The sequence below is a fragment of the Vigna angularis genome, chromosome 10 (genome assembly GCF_016808095.1).
Source record: "Vigna angularis cultivar LongXiaoDou No.4 chromosome 10, ASM1680809v1, whole genome shotgun sequence".
Taxonomy (NCBI): domain Eukaryota; kingdom Viridiplantae; phylum Streptophyta; class Magnoliopsida; order Fabales; family Fabaceae; genus Vigna; species Vigna angularis.
The window spans coordinates 20,051,322-20,069,552 of NC_068979.1; the positions used below are offsets into that span (position 1 = coordinate 20,051,322).

The 18,231-nt window shown below is 36.6% G+C and overlaps 3 protein-coding genes and 1 non-coding gene across 5 annotated transcripts; 1 reads left to right on the forward strand and 3 right to left on the reverse strand.

Moving 5' to 3' along the window:
* Positions 1-2,343: 2,343 nt before the first annotated feature.
* On the reverse strand, positions 2,344-3,967 carry LOC108327679 (uncharacterized). Its single transcript, XM_017561363.1, has 3 exons — positions 3,434-3,967; positions 3,028-3,313; positions 2,344-2,567 (listed from the first exon to the last, which is right to left on the reverse strand). The coding sequence occupies exons 1-3, from the start codon at positions 3,965-3,967 to the stop codon at positions 2,344-2,346; spliced, it is 1,044 nt and encodes a 347-aa protein (XP_017416852.1).
* Positions 3,968-9,552: 5,585 nt separating this feature from the next.
* Positions 9,553-12,766, forward strand: LOC108327773 (F-box protein At1g70590). Its single transcript, XM_017561472.2, has 4 exons — positions 9,553-10,209; positions 10,670-10,806; positions 10,978-11,160; positions 12,209-12,766. Exons 1-4 carry the CDS (start codon positions 9,693-9,695, stop codon positions 12,371-12,373), a joined length of 1,002 nt encoding a protein of 333 aa, XP_017416961.1. The 5' UTR covers positions 9,553-9,692; the 3' UTR covers positions 12,374-12,766.
* Positions 12,767-14,411: 1,645 nt separating this feature from the next.
* Positions 14,412-16,736, reverse strand: LOC108329689 (uncharacterized). 2 transcript variants are annotated; one of them, XM_052869830.1, is made up of 2 exons: positions 16,025-16,736; positions 14,412-15,754 (listed from the first exon to the last, which is right to left on the reverse strand). In XM_052869830.1, the coding sequence occupies exons 1-2, from the start codon at positions 16,493-16,495 to the stop codon at positions 14,663-14,665; spliced, it is 1,563 nt and encodes a 520-aa protein (XP_052725790.1). In that variant the 5' UTR covers positions 16,496-16,736; the 3' UTR covers positions 14,412-14,662. The 2 variants fall into 2 exon arrangements, with proteins under 2 accessions (XP_052725790.1, XP_017419516.1); XM_017564027.2 differs by having other exon boundaries at positions 14,412-16,736.
* An 825-nt stretch (positions 16,737-17,561) lies between these two features.
* TRNAC-GCA (transfer RNA cysteine (anticodon GCA)) lies at positions 17,562-17,633 on the reverse strand. Its single transcript has one exon. It is a non-coding gene; the product is annotated as a tRNA-Cys (tRNA).
* Between the last annotated feature and the right edge of the window lie 598 nt (positions 17,634-18,231).

Sequence of the window (18,231 nt, forward strand, 5' to 3'; positions counted from 1 at the left end):
AAATATATATTTCAGTTATAATAATTTAAAAACAATTAAAAAAAGTAAAAAAAATGCAGCAGAGCCGAAACGGATGTGGGATATCCGATTGGCCTTCAACGGATATCCCACATCCGTCGATGGAAGTCGGACATCCGTCGAAGGCAAACGGATGTCCCACATCCGTTTTAGCCTTTCGTGCACAGTAAAATCGTCGACAAACAGAGCACGGGGTGAAAGAACCAACCTGGACTGGACGCAGATCTCGCTCTTCCACGCTGTTCCTCCGCACACGCTATTCCTCCGCACCAGTCTTGCTCCACACCAAACGATCTTCTACAAAAACGAAAAACAAAGAAGAAATGGAGAAAAATGGAGAAGTTGGAGACGGAAGTGAGAAGTGAAAGAGAGGTTACGGAAGTGAGGGAGAGGTTACGGAAGTGAGAAGTGAGAGATGAAAATGAAAGGTTGGTAGGTGTAGATAGTAAATAGAAAAAAGTAAATTTAAATTAATTAAAATATTAAAATAAAAAAAGTAAAAAAATTTAACTTTAGGACATAATTGGAATTATATAAAATTGGGTTAGGACATAATTGGAATTATATAAAATTGGGGAGGTGGAGGGAGAAGCACGTGGGGGTGGAGGGAGCAACGCCCACCGAGTTATTGACAAAACAAAACTTCACTTTCCTTATGGGCTTACAAAAATATTCTGGACTGGATCACTAGCATAAGTTGGGCTACTTCTTCCTACACTCCATTTTTTCTTGACACACTCCCTTAAAATTTTTAATCTCCATTCTACCTCTCAATAACTATTTTTACCTTATCTTCTTCCATGACTGCCACACTTCCTACATCTCCAAATCACAACTTTCCTTCTTATTTTTTCTTCAGCAACACATAAAACCCTAAAACCGTGCACTTTCCCATCTTTGTATTATGTGACATTTTTGTTGACCAGATTCTCATTCACACCATTTGAAAACTATTAAAATTTTTGTAATAATAGAAATGTAAATATGAGGATGCAAGCATTTCGGATTCACTAATTCATAAAAGATTTATGTTTTATACATACAGGGAGGTGCAGGAATAAGCACACTATACATTGTTGGGTTAAATATGTTTTTAGTCCCTAAACTATTGGCCATTTCTGGTTTTCGTCCCTCTTCCAAAGTAAGGTACACTTTAGTCCTCATTCTTTAGAAAAACGTTCGTTTTAGTCCTCAAAATTTTGTTTTTAGTCCTCGTTTTAGTCCTCAAAACGTTCGTTTTTTCGACTAAAACGAACGTTTTTTAAAGATTGAGGACTAAAGTGTACCTTACTTTGGAAGAGGGACGAAAACCAGAAATGGCCAATAGTTTAGGGACTAAAAACATATTTAACCCTACATTGTTTATTCTTCCACCTTCATATTTTATTCTCACATTTTTGTAATATGAAAAATTGACCAATGTCTCATTATGATAATATATTTAAAACGTATTTTAGATTATGTAGTCTAAAATATTTAATTTATGATATTTAGAATATAATTTTAGATTAGATGATTTAAAATATAATTTTAAATTAGGTAATGTGAGATATAATTATTTTGGATTATTTTAAATTAAATAATTTAGAATTATTTTAAATTGTGTATTTCGTGATAGTGTCAAATATGATGTTCTATTCTCTTTATAAGAACATATTTTTTCATGAATTGTCCAGAAAAATAAGTTGAATAAAGTAAAACTCTTAACTATTGTTTGTGCTGAAAAAGTTTGTTCTAAATGTTAGCGTCGGTAGGTGTTAGAGAGAATACAACAGTGATGAGAGAGTGTAACAGAGAGTGTAAAGCAGAGCAAGAGAGAAACGAGAGTTATTTCTCATTAACAAAACGATGTATATATGTACAACAGAGAATAGACTGTTAACAGACACTTACAACAGTTAGAGTTTAGTTTTTATTCTCAACACACCCCTTTAAAACTAAACTCTTTAGGAATTTAATTCCAAGCTTTGCAAGGTTGATCGTCCATCACATCAGACTGTCTCCCTTTACTTTTGTCAAATCTATAGTTGGCTCTAGTGCCATTGCAATATTTCTCTTCCTTCTACGTACTGACCTTTTGCGTCTCTTCTTTCGACGTTTGTCTCTCCTTTTACCACGCCTATGCTTATCTTTCCTAGATCTCCTTTTCTTCTTCCGCCTATCATCACTGACTTTGTAGTGCCATAACCATCCTTCATTCTCAGTGTTAATAGTGTCTAAACACTAAACGTCAACAACATTTAGTTTTACCTTGAACGTTCTGTTTCTAGCAAGAGGAACCTTGATCACAAGTTGCTGTCTTTTGTCAAATACCTCTATGAGATTCTAATGCATCGACATGGTGTAGCCTTTCTCCAGAAGTTGTCCCAGACTCAGTAAATTGCCCTTCATATTTGGAACATACAGCACGTTGTTCATGTAAGTCGATCGACCATCTTTGCGTGTGATCAGTATTTTTCCAGCCCCTTCAGCCATGATCACGCTGTTGTCGGCAAATCTCACGCTGCTTCTCAAACTTGTATCCAGGTCTATCAGCCATTCCCTCTTGCCTGTCATATGGTTGGAGTATCCTGTATCTAAATACCAGCAGTTATCGTCTTCTGCATGGCTCGCATCGACAAACATCAACACGTGGTCCACTTCTTGACACCTGTGCAACGCTCGTCCAGTTTCTTTATTAACTCCCGTTCGGTTTGAAAACAACAACCGTCCAGTTTCTCCATCAACATCCGTTCGGTCTTTAGACAAAATCCCATTGTCTTCATCCGTCGGTCTTTAGACAACATCCCATTGTCTTCATCGACGACCATTCGATTAAAAGGCAACATCTCTTTTTCAGCAACTGTTCGGTTTGAAGGGAACGCTCTTCTTCAACACCCGCTCGATTTTTGTCAATGCTCGTTCGGTCTGAAGGCAACATCTCTTCTTCAACACCTGCTCGGTTTGAAGACAACACCTCTTCATCAGAAACCGTTCAAATTGAAGGCAACAACCGTCTGGTTTCTTCACCATTCACTGCATTTGAAGACCGTTCGGTTTCTTCATCCGCACTAGAAGACGATATCCGCTCGGTTTCTTCACCAGCTGCACTTGAGGACGATAGTTGTTCGGTTTCTTCATCAGTTGCACTTGAAGACGACAACCGTTCAGTTTCTTCATCAACATCATGCGTATCTTCACTTGACAGCAACACATGTTTAACTTCTTCATCATTCGCTGCATGGTTCATCTTCTCCGAGTACAACACGTGGTTTGTACCACAGTGACACGCATCTGCATGGCTTGTTGCTCTCGGCTGCAACACATGTTCAGATACACATTAACACCTGTCCCGCACTATCTCTCTACACAACTCCTCTTCTACTCATTCTAGAGTACTCATCAGCACAACAAGATCGGACTCCGAATCACATGCCTCCTGAGCAAGATTTGTCGCCTCGTCATTCTTGGTCTTCTTCGCGACTTCATTGTGCCAGTGCTTTGGAGAGTAGTGCTCGTATTTGTTATAGGTGTAGCATTGAACGTTTCTTTTGTCATGCCCTCTTCTTCCTCTGCCTCTAAATTGTCTTCCTCCTCTATTGTTTCCCTCACTTTGCTCACTGCCATTAACTTCCATGTGCTGATCAGAGGAGTTTATGCTTCTACCACCCGTTCGGCCACCGTGTATCCGTCCTTTGCCTCTTCCAGCTCCTCGACTCTTGAAGCTTTGATTATTTCTGGCTTGCAAGGCTTTATTTGTGCCTTGAACCAACACCTTTTCTACATTCCTCCTTTCAATTAATCTTTGTTCATGCGCCTTTAGAGAATTATGCAGTTCTTCCACTTTCATTGTTTCAAGATCCTTGCTTTCCTCTATGGCAACCACGATGTGATCGTACTGTGGTGTTAAGGTCCGAAGTATCTTCTCGACAATCTTTTTGTCCTTCAAAACCTTATCGCATGCTCTCATAGCATTCACCACGATCTAAATTTTGCCGATGTACTCCACCACCGTTTCCTGCTCCCCCATGCATAGGAGCTCATATTGCCTCTATAGGAACTGCAAACGGACCTTCTTCACCTTGCCGAAATTACCATAACCATCCTGCAAAATGTCCCAGACCTCTTTGGCCGTGGCAGCTTTCGAGACTTTCTGGAAGATAGTAGCCAACACACACTGATGCAACAACATTCGAGCCTTGCAGTCCAACCTTTTATTCTCCTTGTGTTGTCTCTTTGCTTCTTCTGAATCTCCCTTCAAAGATTCTTTAAAGCCTTTCTTAACTATCTCGTCCACTTCTTGGAAGCCAAGCATCGCGTCCATCTTTACACACTAATCATCAAACCCCTTGCCGTCAAACACAAGTAGATTGCTATGAATAACACCAGCCATCTCTTCTTGATCATCTTGAGCTTAACCACCAGGTTTTGCAACCTTGCTCTTGATACCACTGTTAGCGCCGATAGGTGTTAGAGAGAATACAACAGTAATGAGAGAGTGTAGTAGAGAGTGTAATGCAGAGAAAGAGAGAAACGAGAGTTATTTCTCATTAACAAAACGATGTATATATGTACAATAGAGAATAGACTCTTAACAGACAGTTACAACAGTTAGAGTTTAGCTTTTATTCTCAACACAAAAATTTCAATATGGATGAAAGAAAAAAGGTTAGAGGAAAATTTAAGTATTCCACTATTAACCGTTGAGATAACAAAATAAGAGAATTTATTCATGTAAATGAATCGATTTTTTTTATATAAATAATGTTCATTAAAAAGAGTTAAGTCAAAGAATAATAAAATAAAATAGAAGAATAAGATTTCATTTGAAGATGAATTTAAGGCAGTAGATTTAAGGAGAAAAGAAAAGGAGGTGAATCTAGGGTTTATTGGATTAATGAAAAAATGATGTAAACTAAAACAATTTGAAATGAAAGTTTCTGAGTGATATAATATGTTCGATAACTTAAAAAAATATTTTAATAAATTAAATTAAATAATTACCATTTTACTCTTGAGAATATTTAAATGTAAATATAAATAGTGGATATTATATTAAATTGAAATGAAAATAGTTATTTAAAGTTAAAAAATATTAAAATTAATGAGATTATATTAAAAAGGATTTGTAAAAATAAAGTTAAATTCATTTTTGTTAAGTAATAACTTTTATATTTTAATTATTATTATTATTAATATTATAATTATATCTATTATTATTTATTATTATTGTTATAATAAAATTATGTAATTATAATTAAATGTGACTTATAGAATTTAAATGTAAATATGAAATTAAAAAATAAAAAATTTATATAGTTATATTCAATTATAATAATATTGGTTTATATTAAGTTGTAAATGAAAAGAAAAAGTATAAACAAAAATAAGTTAGTAATTTCAATTTATGATCAATCCAATAAATTCATAAACAAATTTTTGGTCATCAATCTACAAACTTAATCCAAATAACAAACAAGAGACTCAAAGGAAAGATCATCGTATCATTGTTAAAACCATCACTCTAACATATAACAACTACATTCCTCCACCTAATACCATACATTAAATTCTTTTTTAACGCAAGACCCAAAAAATCCAAAGAACCTAAAAAAACATTATTTCCAAATTGATTATGGGTGCAAAATCAGATGAGAGAATCAATTCTCTAGGAGTCCCGAATTGATTTTGTGTAACTGACAAAAGAAAGGAATTGATTATGCAGATTTTAATAAAAAAGGAGAATTCTCCTATTGTATTTTCGAATGATTTCACTATATACATTAAAATACTACACAAATTATGCATCTTTTCGATCTGGACATAACCACATCTTTGTGGTTGTACCTTTAACATAAAATTTTGTATTTATGCCCCTCTGATATCCATGTGGATGTAGCAACATCCATATGAATGTAGCCTCACCCATGTGGAAAAAATTATAGTGCAATTTTATGTGATTATACCTATCACACTTACATAGACATGATCATATGCTTCTAAGATGAAACTCAAGTAGAACTTTTACATAAGTCAACCTTCCACATTCACATGGTCATGACCACACCTCAATGGTCAAACCTCTTATGCATTTTTTTAGTTGTTCTTCCACATCCATGTGAATGCATTCACACTTTTGTGGTCAAATCTTTATAGTAATTTCTTACATGAGCGTACTTTCAAAATCATGTGGACTCAACTACACCCTTATGGTTCAATTTGTAGCATAATTTTCTATATAAGTATGTCTTTCACATATGGGCATAGTAACACCTCTCTAGTCAAACTTTTGTTGCAATTTTTATATATGATTGTTTTATGCAAACTAGTTGATGCAACCACATCCCTTATGGTCAAACCTACTATGTAAGTTTTTGTATCTTCATAACTCCCACAACCACAAGCTTGTGGTTAAGCCGGTTGATTAATTTTATATGTGAACACAAGCGCACCCCTATGTTAAACTTTTGATGTGATTTTCAATATGAATGCTTTTGCACAACAATATGGGTGCAACCACACAACCTTTGTGTTTTAATCTCTAACGTAATATTTGACATGAGAAGATATCTCTCATGTGGATAGTCATGGTTGTCAAACTCGTGAGTTGACTCGTTAACTCGTTCGAGTTTCCGTTTTTACATAAAGTTTTTAAGTTAACTCAAAATTAAACTCATTTTTTACATAAACTTGGTAGAATTGGTGGTGAAATTAGTAAACTCACTCAAACTCGTGAGTTTTCCACCTGGTGGCGAGTTTGAATGAGAAAATTTTCAAACCACAAAACAGTAGCCACCATAGTTGTTTGGTGTATGAAAGTGAAGAATGCTCATTATGATTAGATTAGGGTTCCATTTCCATTTTTGCATCCGCTTGTGTGATCATTCTCTGCTTAACTACATGTGATCGTCTCCTTGTTGCATCAATGTTCGTTCGTCGGTCGTTGCACTATTTTTGCTCACCGCACCCTTTATTACTCGTCGCTCATCGCATCGCCATTCTTCTACATTTGTGTGAAATATATTATTTAGGAATGAGAGTTAATGTAATATATTATGTATAAATTGTTTTAATTGATTTTTGTAATTAAAAATTAAATTTTTAATTTTAATTTTTAATTAAGAATAAGAAATTATTTAATAATTATGTAATATGTTTTTTAATATTGCACTTGAAATTTTGTTAGTGATTAATTTAAAGTATGTCTAGGAATAGATCAAATTAAATTGAGAGCAATCCAAGTATATCATTTATATTTAGATATTTTTTTTTTCACATGAAGTAAACTATTATAAGTTTATGAGTCAAGTTTATAAAACTCTCACGATTTTACATAAACTCTCGAGTTTGATGATCTTGTGGACAGTGTTATATTGTGTGATCAAATCTCGACCTTGATCGGGATGATCCAATTGTAATATCCATAAAGTTGACCGATTATGGGATCAAGAAGGTTTTAGTTGATCAGGGAAGCTCGATCGATATCTTTTATTGAAAAACCTTTCAGAAGATGGATATTTCTAAGGATTTGATTGTGTTCTATAATGAGTAGATCATTAGTTTCTCTAACGAACAAGTGGATACGCACGAGTACTTGGACTTGTGAACTAGGATTGGATCGAGGAAGGACGATCAAGAGGTTAGAGTGTGCTACTTGTTGGTTAAGACCAACACATCCTACTACATACTGATAGACTGACTGTGCATGAATGCATTCGACGCAATCGTATCCACCCCCGCACTTTGCCATGAAGTTCCCTTTGGACAAAGGGGGAATTTGCACCATACATGTCGACTAGAAAATTAACCGGGGGTGCTATGTGGTAAGGCTGAAGATGACGACTTATCAACCGCTCGAGAATACTAGATGGTTAAAGGTGGCAATGACCGACCTGGACCCTCGTACTAATATAGACGATCAGATGGAGCCTTAGGGGGAAACAAAGGACCTTAAGATAGGTCAATTGGACAACCAAGTTACCAAGCTCTATAGTGATTTGAGTTGGGAGTAGGAGAAAAAATTGGTGAAGGTGTTCCTAAATAATAAAGAAATGTTAGCGTGGATGTTGGTTGATATGTCGGGCATACATCTAGGGGTGATGTCACACAAGCTGACCATCTTCAAGTAGGTTAGACCAATCGCCCAAAAGAAGCAGAAGCTCGGGGAAGAAAGGAGAAAAGCAATAGAGGTCGAAGTGAAGAAGCTGCGGGAGGCAAGCTTTATTAAAGAGGTAAAATATACTACTTAACTTGCTAATGTAGTGTTGGTAAAGAATTTGAGCGGCTAATGGAGCATGTGCATAAACTTCACTGATATAAACAGATGTCAACCCTCTATCGGATGATCCCCGATCGCTTGAAGACGATCCGAGCGACAACGATGATGCAAATACGTCATCAACATATCCTTTACCCTCATGACCAGAAGAGCTTTCCAAAGAGATGTCAATAGTAGACATTTTATTACATCGAGCAGAAAGAATAAATTGTCGAACAATGCAAAGATGAGCGTCAATGTGAAAATGGTAAAAAGGACGAGACCATAGGATCATTTTTTGTAGGAATTCTCTAGAACACGTAACGCTCTCACAACTATCAAATTTGGCACCATCCAATAGCATAGGACTGTGTGACATTTTGCATTCATCGTTAGACTTGTCAGCACGCTTAACAAAGAGGTGTGATCCTTCATCGCCAATGATCAAATCTCTAACCCAACAGTCATATTTTTAAAGACAAACCAAAAATATGCAGTGATTTAATGAGGTGTTAAAGTGATTTGTGGAGTAGCACAATCTTCCACCACCAACAATCGTATAAACAAAATATTGATACTTGTTGACTTAAATCCAAGCTCAAGGCTTGGAGGCTTGTGTACTGTATATGTACCAATCGATACATATACCAATTGAACTCTCCAAATCAATCGTCCAAGTTGGGTGAGACCGATTAGTGCCGATCAGATCTAGTTAGCCATCCAGTTAAGCTAAATATGTTAGTAATAATATTTAACAAAATTAGATCGTGATTAGACTAACCTTAATGAGAAACCCATGGAAAAATCTATAATAATAATAAGTAAAAAATATGATTGTAAGGATTTTAGGTGATACATTTATTATAACATTGTTTTTTCAACCGATCAAATACCGAACTATATTAAACATCAAAGTATCTTTAGTATGTTCATTTAATCTACTAGAGAACTCAAACAATAAAAAAAAAACTCAAAAGTAAGAAAAATTAATTACTATACTCAATTTCTTGTACCCGAAACAACATTTAAATTAAAATACCTTTTATTTATTGGAGTGTCATCCCTTACCTTACATTTTTGCTTATCAACAGTATGTATCCTTAATATATTTATTGTTTAGAGTTTTATTAGATGTATATGAAAAATTAAGTAAGTTTTTAAAATACTATATATTAGTTTTAAGAAGTCTGAAAATCAGTAATACATTTTTGTCACTATTATAAAAAAAATGAGTATAAAAACATTTAAATTGGTAATTGGTATGTTAATTAAGTGTGTGGTTTGAAAGGGACTAATAGACTTTAGTGAAAGAAGGAGATATTATGCAAAATGAAACGCGTGGAGAAAGGAATTACCGACACCCTCCATCCACTGATTCTTTCTCAGTCTCTTTCTCTCAGAAAAACATACACACACTCTCATCGATTCACCGTAGCAGATGAAGCACCGAACATGGCCTCGCGTTTCTTCTTCGCCTTTTTCCTCCCTTAATTTCTCCAACGCAACCGCTCCCCGATTCTCCGCCGCGCATTCGGCCCGCTCCACTCGCCTCTGCGCGCGCCCTCCGCCGTCCCCTCCCGGCGCCGATTTCACGGCACTACCCTACGATGTCATGGTGAGGATCGCCGCCTCCTTCGACCACCCCAACCTCCGCGCGGCGTCTCTCGTGTGCCGCGCGTGGTGTGAAGCGCTGCGGCCGCTGCGGGAGGCCATGGTGCTGCTACGCTCGGGGAAGCGCTTCAAGCATGGTCGCCGCGGTGTCCGCCCCAACGCCGACAAGGCGCTCGATTCGTTCATGAAAGCTGCCGCGCGCGGTTCCGCCCTCGCCATGGTTGACGCCGGCCTCATTTACTGGGAGAGAGGGGAGAAGCCCAAGGCCATGGAATTGTATCTCAGGGCCGCGGAACTTGGAAACCCTTCTGCGCAGTGCAATTTGGGAATTTCCTATCTCCAAGGTTTTCATTTTAATTTCATCATTACCCTAATTTTTGACTGTTAGTTTTGGAAACTCCATGTTTAATGACTGTATGACCAAAATAATTAATAGTCACCTTACGAGCTGTGCTGAGTTAGAAACTTGTGTTTTATCTTTCATTCTCTTCTTTTAGGAGAGAATGCCAGGGAATCTTCCTCATCACATGCACCTTTTGGATTTGGTGTGTGTTTATTGGTATTTTAGGTTGTGTCCAATATCCTTGTTATTCTGTCTCCGTGTTCTTAGGATAAATACTACTTTTATTCTTTGGTCTGCGAGATCTGTGGCAAGAAATGATTTTTAATATTAATTTGAAAAAGATAATGTAAAAGGTCTATATTTGCATATGTGTAGGTATTTCTTTGTGAAATTTTAATGAATATAATATATACATTATGCTGATGATTCGTGTTCTGAAAAGGTTTATCTATGCTGTGCAGCTGAACCTCCGAACACTGAACAAGCTGTCAAATGGTTATATAAAGCTTCTGTGTGTGGGAATGTTCGTGCTCAGTACCAGCTTGCGCTTTGGCTGCACAGAGGTGGTGGAAGGGTCTGTAGCAACATGAAAGAAGCTGTTGGTGCTCTCTTCTTATTCTTCCCTCTTACTTTTAATTATGATTCATGAATGGACATGTTCTTTCTGGGAGGGGTTCTGGGAAATCTGTTTGGGAATTGACTTGTAATGTTGGGTGTTTCTGGTTCTTTGTTATCGTGATGTGACGTATTAGGATCTTTGCTTTTACAGGCTAAATGGTATATGAAAGCTGCTGAGGGTGGGTATGTCCGTGCTATGTACAATATCTCCTTGTGCTTGTCCATTGGGGAAGGACTGTCACGTAATCATCAACTAGCTAGAAAATGGATGAAGCGGGCTGCAGATCGTGGTCACAGTAAAGCTCAGTTTGAGCACGGACTTGCTCTCTTTTCTGTGAGTTTTTATCCCTTTACCTTACTCTTTTGTGCTTTAAACATTTGAGAGGGTAAATGAAACACTCATTCATGCTTTATCCCAAAGAAGATTAATTCAAGTTTTTTAAATTTCAATTTCTTAGAATTGATAGGATAATTTAATTTATATACAAGGAAATTAAAATTAAAATTTTAATACTGAACTTTATGAAAATGGCTATTATTAAATATTTAATATTTTAAAATTACATAATATCTAATAATTCTAAAATAAAAGAATAGTCGCATTTTGCGTCATTATTGATAAAAATACGACAAATACAGCTGAAAGTGGGGGCAAAAGAGAGAAGAGAGCAGAGGGAGAGAACAAAGAGATAGATGGAAGAGAAGAGAGTGAAGAGAGGGAGAGAAAAGAGACAAAAAAGGATATAGAAGAGAAAGAGGACAGTAGCAAACACAGAAAGAGCAGAGAAAAGAGAACATTGGAAATTTCAAAATTCTTACTATTTTGGTAGAATTTGAAATTAATTTTTAGTAATCAAAATACTTCTATAAATTTTTAGAATTTCAATTTCTTTGTGAATTCTCTGTTCAGACCATGTCACTGCAAAACATTTTAAATTCTCCAAAAATAGAATTATTCTCTTTAATAACATCAATTTCTTCTAAATTTTCCTAGTTTAACAACAGCAGGAGATCATGGCTGAAACCATTTGCTAGATGTTTTATCTATAACTTTGGTTATCGTCATCGCATGGTTAATTTCTCTATAGTTATTTAGTTCATGACAATAGATATAGACATACACATACTAATGAAAAATGTGATTTTTTACGTGCATAGTGATTATTATTTGTTAGAGGTTTTGTTTCTATCCGGCATTCTGACATTTGCTATTTCTGTCGGGGTTCCAAATGTTCTACCAATTGCTTCATTATTTATATTTTTGGTTTCATTCTGATGTTCTTGTCTGGAATGTTTCTACTATTCGAATAGCAGTGAACTATGACTAGAAATATTAGTAGGATTATTCACAACTAAGCGGTTGGTGGACAATATTTATTCAGGAGGGAGACATGATGAAGGCTGTGGTATACTTAGAACTTGCTACTCGAGCTGGTGAAAAAGGTGCAGCTCATGTCAAGAATGCAGTTCTTCATCGGCTTTCATCGGCTTCACGTGATCATGCAATGCATCTAGCTGACAGTTGGCGTGCCTTGCCATCAGTTTGAGCCAAATCCTTAAGTTGGTTTGTGAGAAAGAAGTTGCCTGGCCTTGATCAGTGAGAGTGTAGTCAACAAAGAATGCCTAAGCATGAAACAAGTAAGGCAGGGAGGAGCCGCTAAGAAACTGACTTTGCCTACCAATCCTGACTATAGTGGTTTTTTCCTATGTATAAACAAAACTAGTTGGTGGGCGTTTGTAAAACTAGTTGACTTTGTAAAATCCTCTAAACTATTTGAAAGTTCCTCTTCAGTTCCCCTCAGAACTGTGCAGTTAGAGTGTGGCGGGCATTTTTTTTTTGTCACAAATGGCTAGCTAGAAAAGTGCAAATTCATATTACTCCATATTATATGTTGTATGGATGGAATATAACGTAGTGCCAAGCTGTCTGTCTGACTTTACACTTGATTCAGTTTAACCACTACTTTGGTTTATATATATATATATATATATATATATATATATATATATATATATATATATATATATATATATATATATATATATATATATATATATATCATCCAACTAGCCAACTTTCAATTATTTCTTTTATTTCCCGACATGACAATTAGCATGCATATTTACCCAATCATACATAAAATACTAGGTCACCAGTTTGTCCCTAGTGTGCAATCTTTCATGGAGTTTGTTGGATCAAGTTTGCCTTGAGTGCTCAATTTTTTTTTAAGGTTTTCAGGTAGAGAGGTGCTTCTGTGGCGAATGAGATAAGGATGTGAAGAAAAATACACGGTTCATTTTGGCCTCTAGATGACATTTGCTTCTTCAAGATGAAATATCTTGAAAGTGGTATGCATGTTCTCAGATGGAGAGCATGTAATCAAGTAACATTTCCTAACATATCCGGAACACAATCGACTTTCCCATGCAGATGGTCTCGCGTAATAAGGAGCTATGTTTGACGCAAGGAAGAAAAAACACACACGAAGGAAGAATACTATTATTTTGCGGAGAGTAGCAAACAGTGTCTTGTTCAGTCGCCATCTCTAAAGTACTGCATATTCTGCAGTCAAATGTTTAGCTGCATAGACCATAACTCGCAGACTATCTTTTTAGATTCGGAGTTTTTTATATAAGGGAAGGACAGAATAACCGCAGAAGAACACTTGTATCACAACAGACCTCCCATTTACAAATAATAAACATCGCAAAAGATAATCAGACCATCAGTTCAAACTCAATCTTTTGTAGGTCGTTCCAGCAAGAACTGGGGATCGATCTAAAAAGGTAGGGATTTGGTAAATTGAAGTTAGAAACTTTATCTACGATACTTATTACAAACACATGCATACAAAAAATAAATAAACCGTAGATGCTCCTTCAATGTAGCTTTTCAAGCACAATTACATGACATACTAATAGCACATCCTCCTTAACTGCAACCTTTTATTACACACTCATGATCATTAAGTGAAACTCATTAAAATTATACCAAATTATGTGAAATTTACCTCCTATTTAACTAGTCCTACATAGATTTCACCAAGTAACATGGAAAAATAGATAATTTACAGAATGCCTTGCTAGTATCCAGTATTCCTCCACCATGATAGCATATCTCATGGACACAAACCTATAGAAAGCATAGGCCTGCTGCAAATTAACTCTAAACTCCACCGTGTATCTCTTTCACTGATTCAGACTGCACATGACGTGATATAGCACCATACTAAAAGTGGACATAAGGGGCAATTTGGCATATGAGAAGGATGCTTACACATTATCAGAGTCACTGATTCGATAAGCTCTCACAAATTAAGTTTCTTCTGTCACCATAAAATTCCAAACAATAATGAACAAAGCACATTTCAGTTACAAAAATTGAGCAATTGAATGAAGTCTTGATCATTGGTCAAGACATGAATGAGATCAGATGTAAACTGATGAACAGACTTCCAACGGTAAAGCCACTTTCAATTCCTGAAGAAATCAAACCTCCTACAGCTCTATCCCATTACAAGAATTTGTATTATCACAAAGGCAATGTAGAAAACATGCTTAATGAACAAATGAGTACACAAGTAATAAAATAAAATGATTAACATTTAATTATACAATATAAATCTCTGCACAACTGCCACCCCACTGACTAGTTTATGGGGAGAAAAAGGAAAAGAAAAAACAGTCTAAGCTGAAAGAACTAGTGTATTTTTTTAAGTGTGCTTTGTCCTATAAATCCCCCTTATTCCCAAAGAGATGGCCAGATGCACCTCACTCAACACTATACCGGTGAACCCACAAAAAACGCAGGGTCCTCAAACAAGCTAAATTTGTGGTCAAGGCAAATATGACATCCTTTGAGAATTCATTCCTGCATGATACAAATTGAGGTGGATTATTGCCCTGGAGACCAATTCCTTTAGATGCTGAGGAAGAACTGTTCTGTCTGCACCTTCAAGCACTGTCAACACCCTTGCTTGCTCCAAGGACTCACTGTTGCCAGCATGAAGTGCAAGGTAGCAAAGAAGAGTTAGCCCATCGTGCATCTGGGTAACTTCATTACTCCTGAGCAGTCTCATCAGTGCCGGGATGCCATTGAATTCAATTATCGTCTTAGAATGCTCAACGTGTAGGAAATTATCCGGAGAAGCAAATTTGGTAAGAGCAAGTGCTGCCTCATCTGCTACTTTTGCATTTCTATGACTCATCTGTGCAACTAGAGGTTCAATTACCCGAGTCTCTCTAGCGGGAAACGTCCTAGCCAACGCACCAACGGACTTCATAGCTGGAATTTGCAATGCAGGGTTATCCACCTCTTTAATTATCCTCAGCAGCTGTTCCACAACAGTCTTAGCAGCAGGAGAATTGGTTTTAAACGCTGCTCGACGAAGGTCAGCATTGGATTCAGCAGCTACAGTTACCTCCATTATCGTCATCAAGCAATTAAACTGAAGCTCTCCTTGCTCATTCTGAACAATCTTAGCCAAACAAAGCATCCCTTTGGTCTCAGTTATCTTCCTACTGTTGGTCACACTCCCTCGCGCAAGCATCCACAACGCCTCAGCGCAACTAACCTTTAGCTGAAGCTTCACCTCAGGATCCTCATTCTCCCTCTCCTTCTTATGATTCCCTCCCCGGCTACTTCCCTCCGCAAAAAAATACGAATTCGAGTAGGAATTCGCAAAATGGCGACCTCCTCGGCTACCCTTTCCCAACTCCTTATTAATCTGAACAATGGAGTGAATACTTTGCTTCCCCAAATGATCCCATTGATCATCCACAAAGGTGTCAAACGACAAGAGTGTCACAAGCGGTCTAATCACGTTCTCGCGGGCGAAATCCTCCTGAGCCACAGGGTCATGCTTGGCCATCCTGGCAACCAAATTGGCAGCCAGGGTCTGAACCCTCATGGGGGAGTCACTGAGAACCTGCACAACAGCAGGCACACCATGCTCACCCACAATCACTCTAACCCTATCCAAATCATTAGCCAAATGACACAAAGCACCGGCAGCAGCAATTTGAGCAAGAGGGGAAGTGCCTTCCTTGAAAAGCTTCAACAAAGGAGGCACCCCACATTCCTCAACTATGATCTTCTTATTCCTATCGTTATCTTGAGCTAAAGAAGTAAGTTGATTAGCAGCCTCAATTCTATCATTTAATTGACCCATTTGAAGGGAAGCGATGAAAGACCATACCCAAGATAAAATGGGGTCGTTGCTGGCTATCGGAGGGAGCGAGAGGACAATGCCGCCGTCGGCATCGAAGATGCTCAGGAGCCACTTCATATCACCCACGGACGCGTCCAGGTGGGCCAGGACTTTGCGGAAATCGGCGGCGCCAACGATGGAGACAACACGGTGGAGGATGCTCCGGCGCTTGCACTTGCGCACGAGGGCCAGAGCGCGGTCGAGATTCTTCGCCGTCTCGGCAGCGACGCGGCGGATAGGACGCTCGTAGAGCGGCGGCGACGCGGCGGAGGTGTTGGTGGCCGTGGCAAAGCGGACGAGGGTTCGGAGCATTTGGAGGAGGCGATCGACCTGCTTCCACACCTCCGAGCACTCAGCTTTGAATGAGTCGGCCTCGTCCACCGCCGAGCGAACTCGCTCCGCCAACATAATCGGGTACGATAACTCTTCCTCCACTCGCTTCTCCTCCAACAACGCCATCTCCGCCGCGCCGAGTCTGCCACCGAGTCAGTCGATAAATAATCAATGATTTTTCTGGGGATGGTGTGTACTGTGTGAGACCGAGTCAACCGAGTCTACGCTGAGTCTGATAGAATCTGAGTCGGGAATTGGAACGGGCGTTTATGTTGGTGTTGTTCATTTGACACTTCTTGTTGTTCTGCCACGCATGTTTTTATGTTTTTGTTTGTCCTAACTCCAAACGTTACCTACACAGATCACACAATTAACTTCTTTCTCCCTTCTTTCCTTATTAATTAATTTACCGATTTTATTATTTTATACTATTTGACTTCAAATTTTTATTAATTAATTTTATTACTTTATTCCTTCAATTAGCAATTCAATTGCTAAATCAACGTTTGTATATTAAGTTTTTTGTTTTAAATTTTTCGTTTACGTTTAACTAGTTTAATAAGAAGGCTAAAATGGTTTTATTATGCTAATTAGGGATTTGGGAAGAACAGTGGAGTCAAATTGACTCGTACGTGACGTAACCTCTGCTAACAGTTTTGCTTCTTTATTTTTTCTGCTAAAAGACTGCATTTGGTACTCGCTTCCGTGGAGCGTGCTTTTCGAGACTTTTCCAACCTATAGGTGTAGTTTGTCATGTACAATAAGTATATTTTATTTCATTTTTCTTATTTTTCTAAAGCTCTTATACCTAAATTTTTAAATAAAATAAATTAATTTTTTCTATAACTTAAAACAAACTTATATGTATATAAATTAAGAAATGTAAATTATCAAAATTGGTATAATTAAAACTTATACGTATGTTAATGCTAATTTATGAATATGTTAATCCAATGAACTTAATAATTATATTTCATTAAATAAGTTAATCCAATGAACTTGCATATTCTTTGAAAAACTTAAAATTTGAATTTTTTTGATAGAGTTTTTTTTTTATAATAGACTAACATGATCTGCAAAAACCTAAATAAACAAAAAATCCTTATTATTATATACTTGTATAGTATTCTTAAAAAATTCATAAAGAAAGGGTTATACACTTGTATAGTTATCTTAAAATATTCATAATAAAAGGGCCCAACCGGGTTCGAACCGGTGACCTCTTGATCTGCAGTCAAATGCTCTACCACTGAGCTATGGACCCGTTGGTGGAAGTTGAAACAATTTTAGAAAATATAGTACATATATATATTTGAATTAAAATTAAACTTAGTCTTTAAAATTAAACATGGTGTACCTGAATAATTTCCTATGATTTGTATTAATATATATTACTAAAAAATACAAATATAATTTGTAGTTTAAGTCATATAACCTTAAAAACCTTGTAATATTTATCAGATAAATATAATCTTTCATATTATTGATATTATAAAACACAATTGTTTTACTAGTTCTGTAACATTTTGTTTTCGAAAAGAACTTCGTCATCACAAAATTTATTTATGTGAATTTTTATAATTATGTTTAAACATTTAATTTATTTATGATTAATCTTGCTTAAACTTACCATTATTTTTGCTATTTTCATTGACATATTTTTGTTTTAGATTTTTTTAATTTTCTCTTCTAATAAATATGAAAAGAAAAGAGAAATATAATACGAATGTGCTTATAAATAAATACCATAACTCCTTTATGTAATATATGTTGATTATTTTTTAATTTCAATATTTCTAATTTGATCTTCTTTAAATTAAAATATCATATATAATTTTTATATAGTTAATCTTTCATGACAT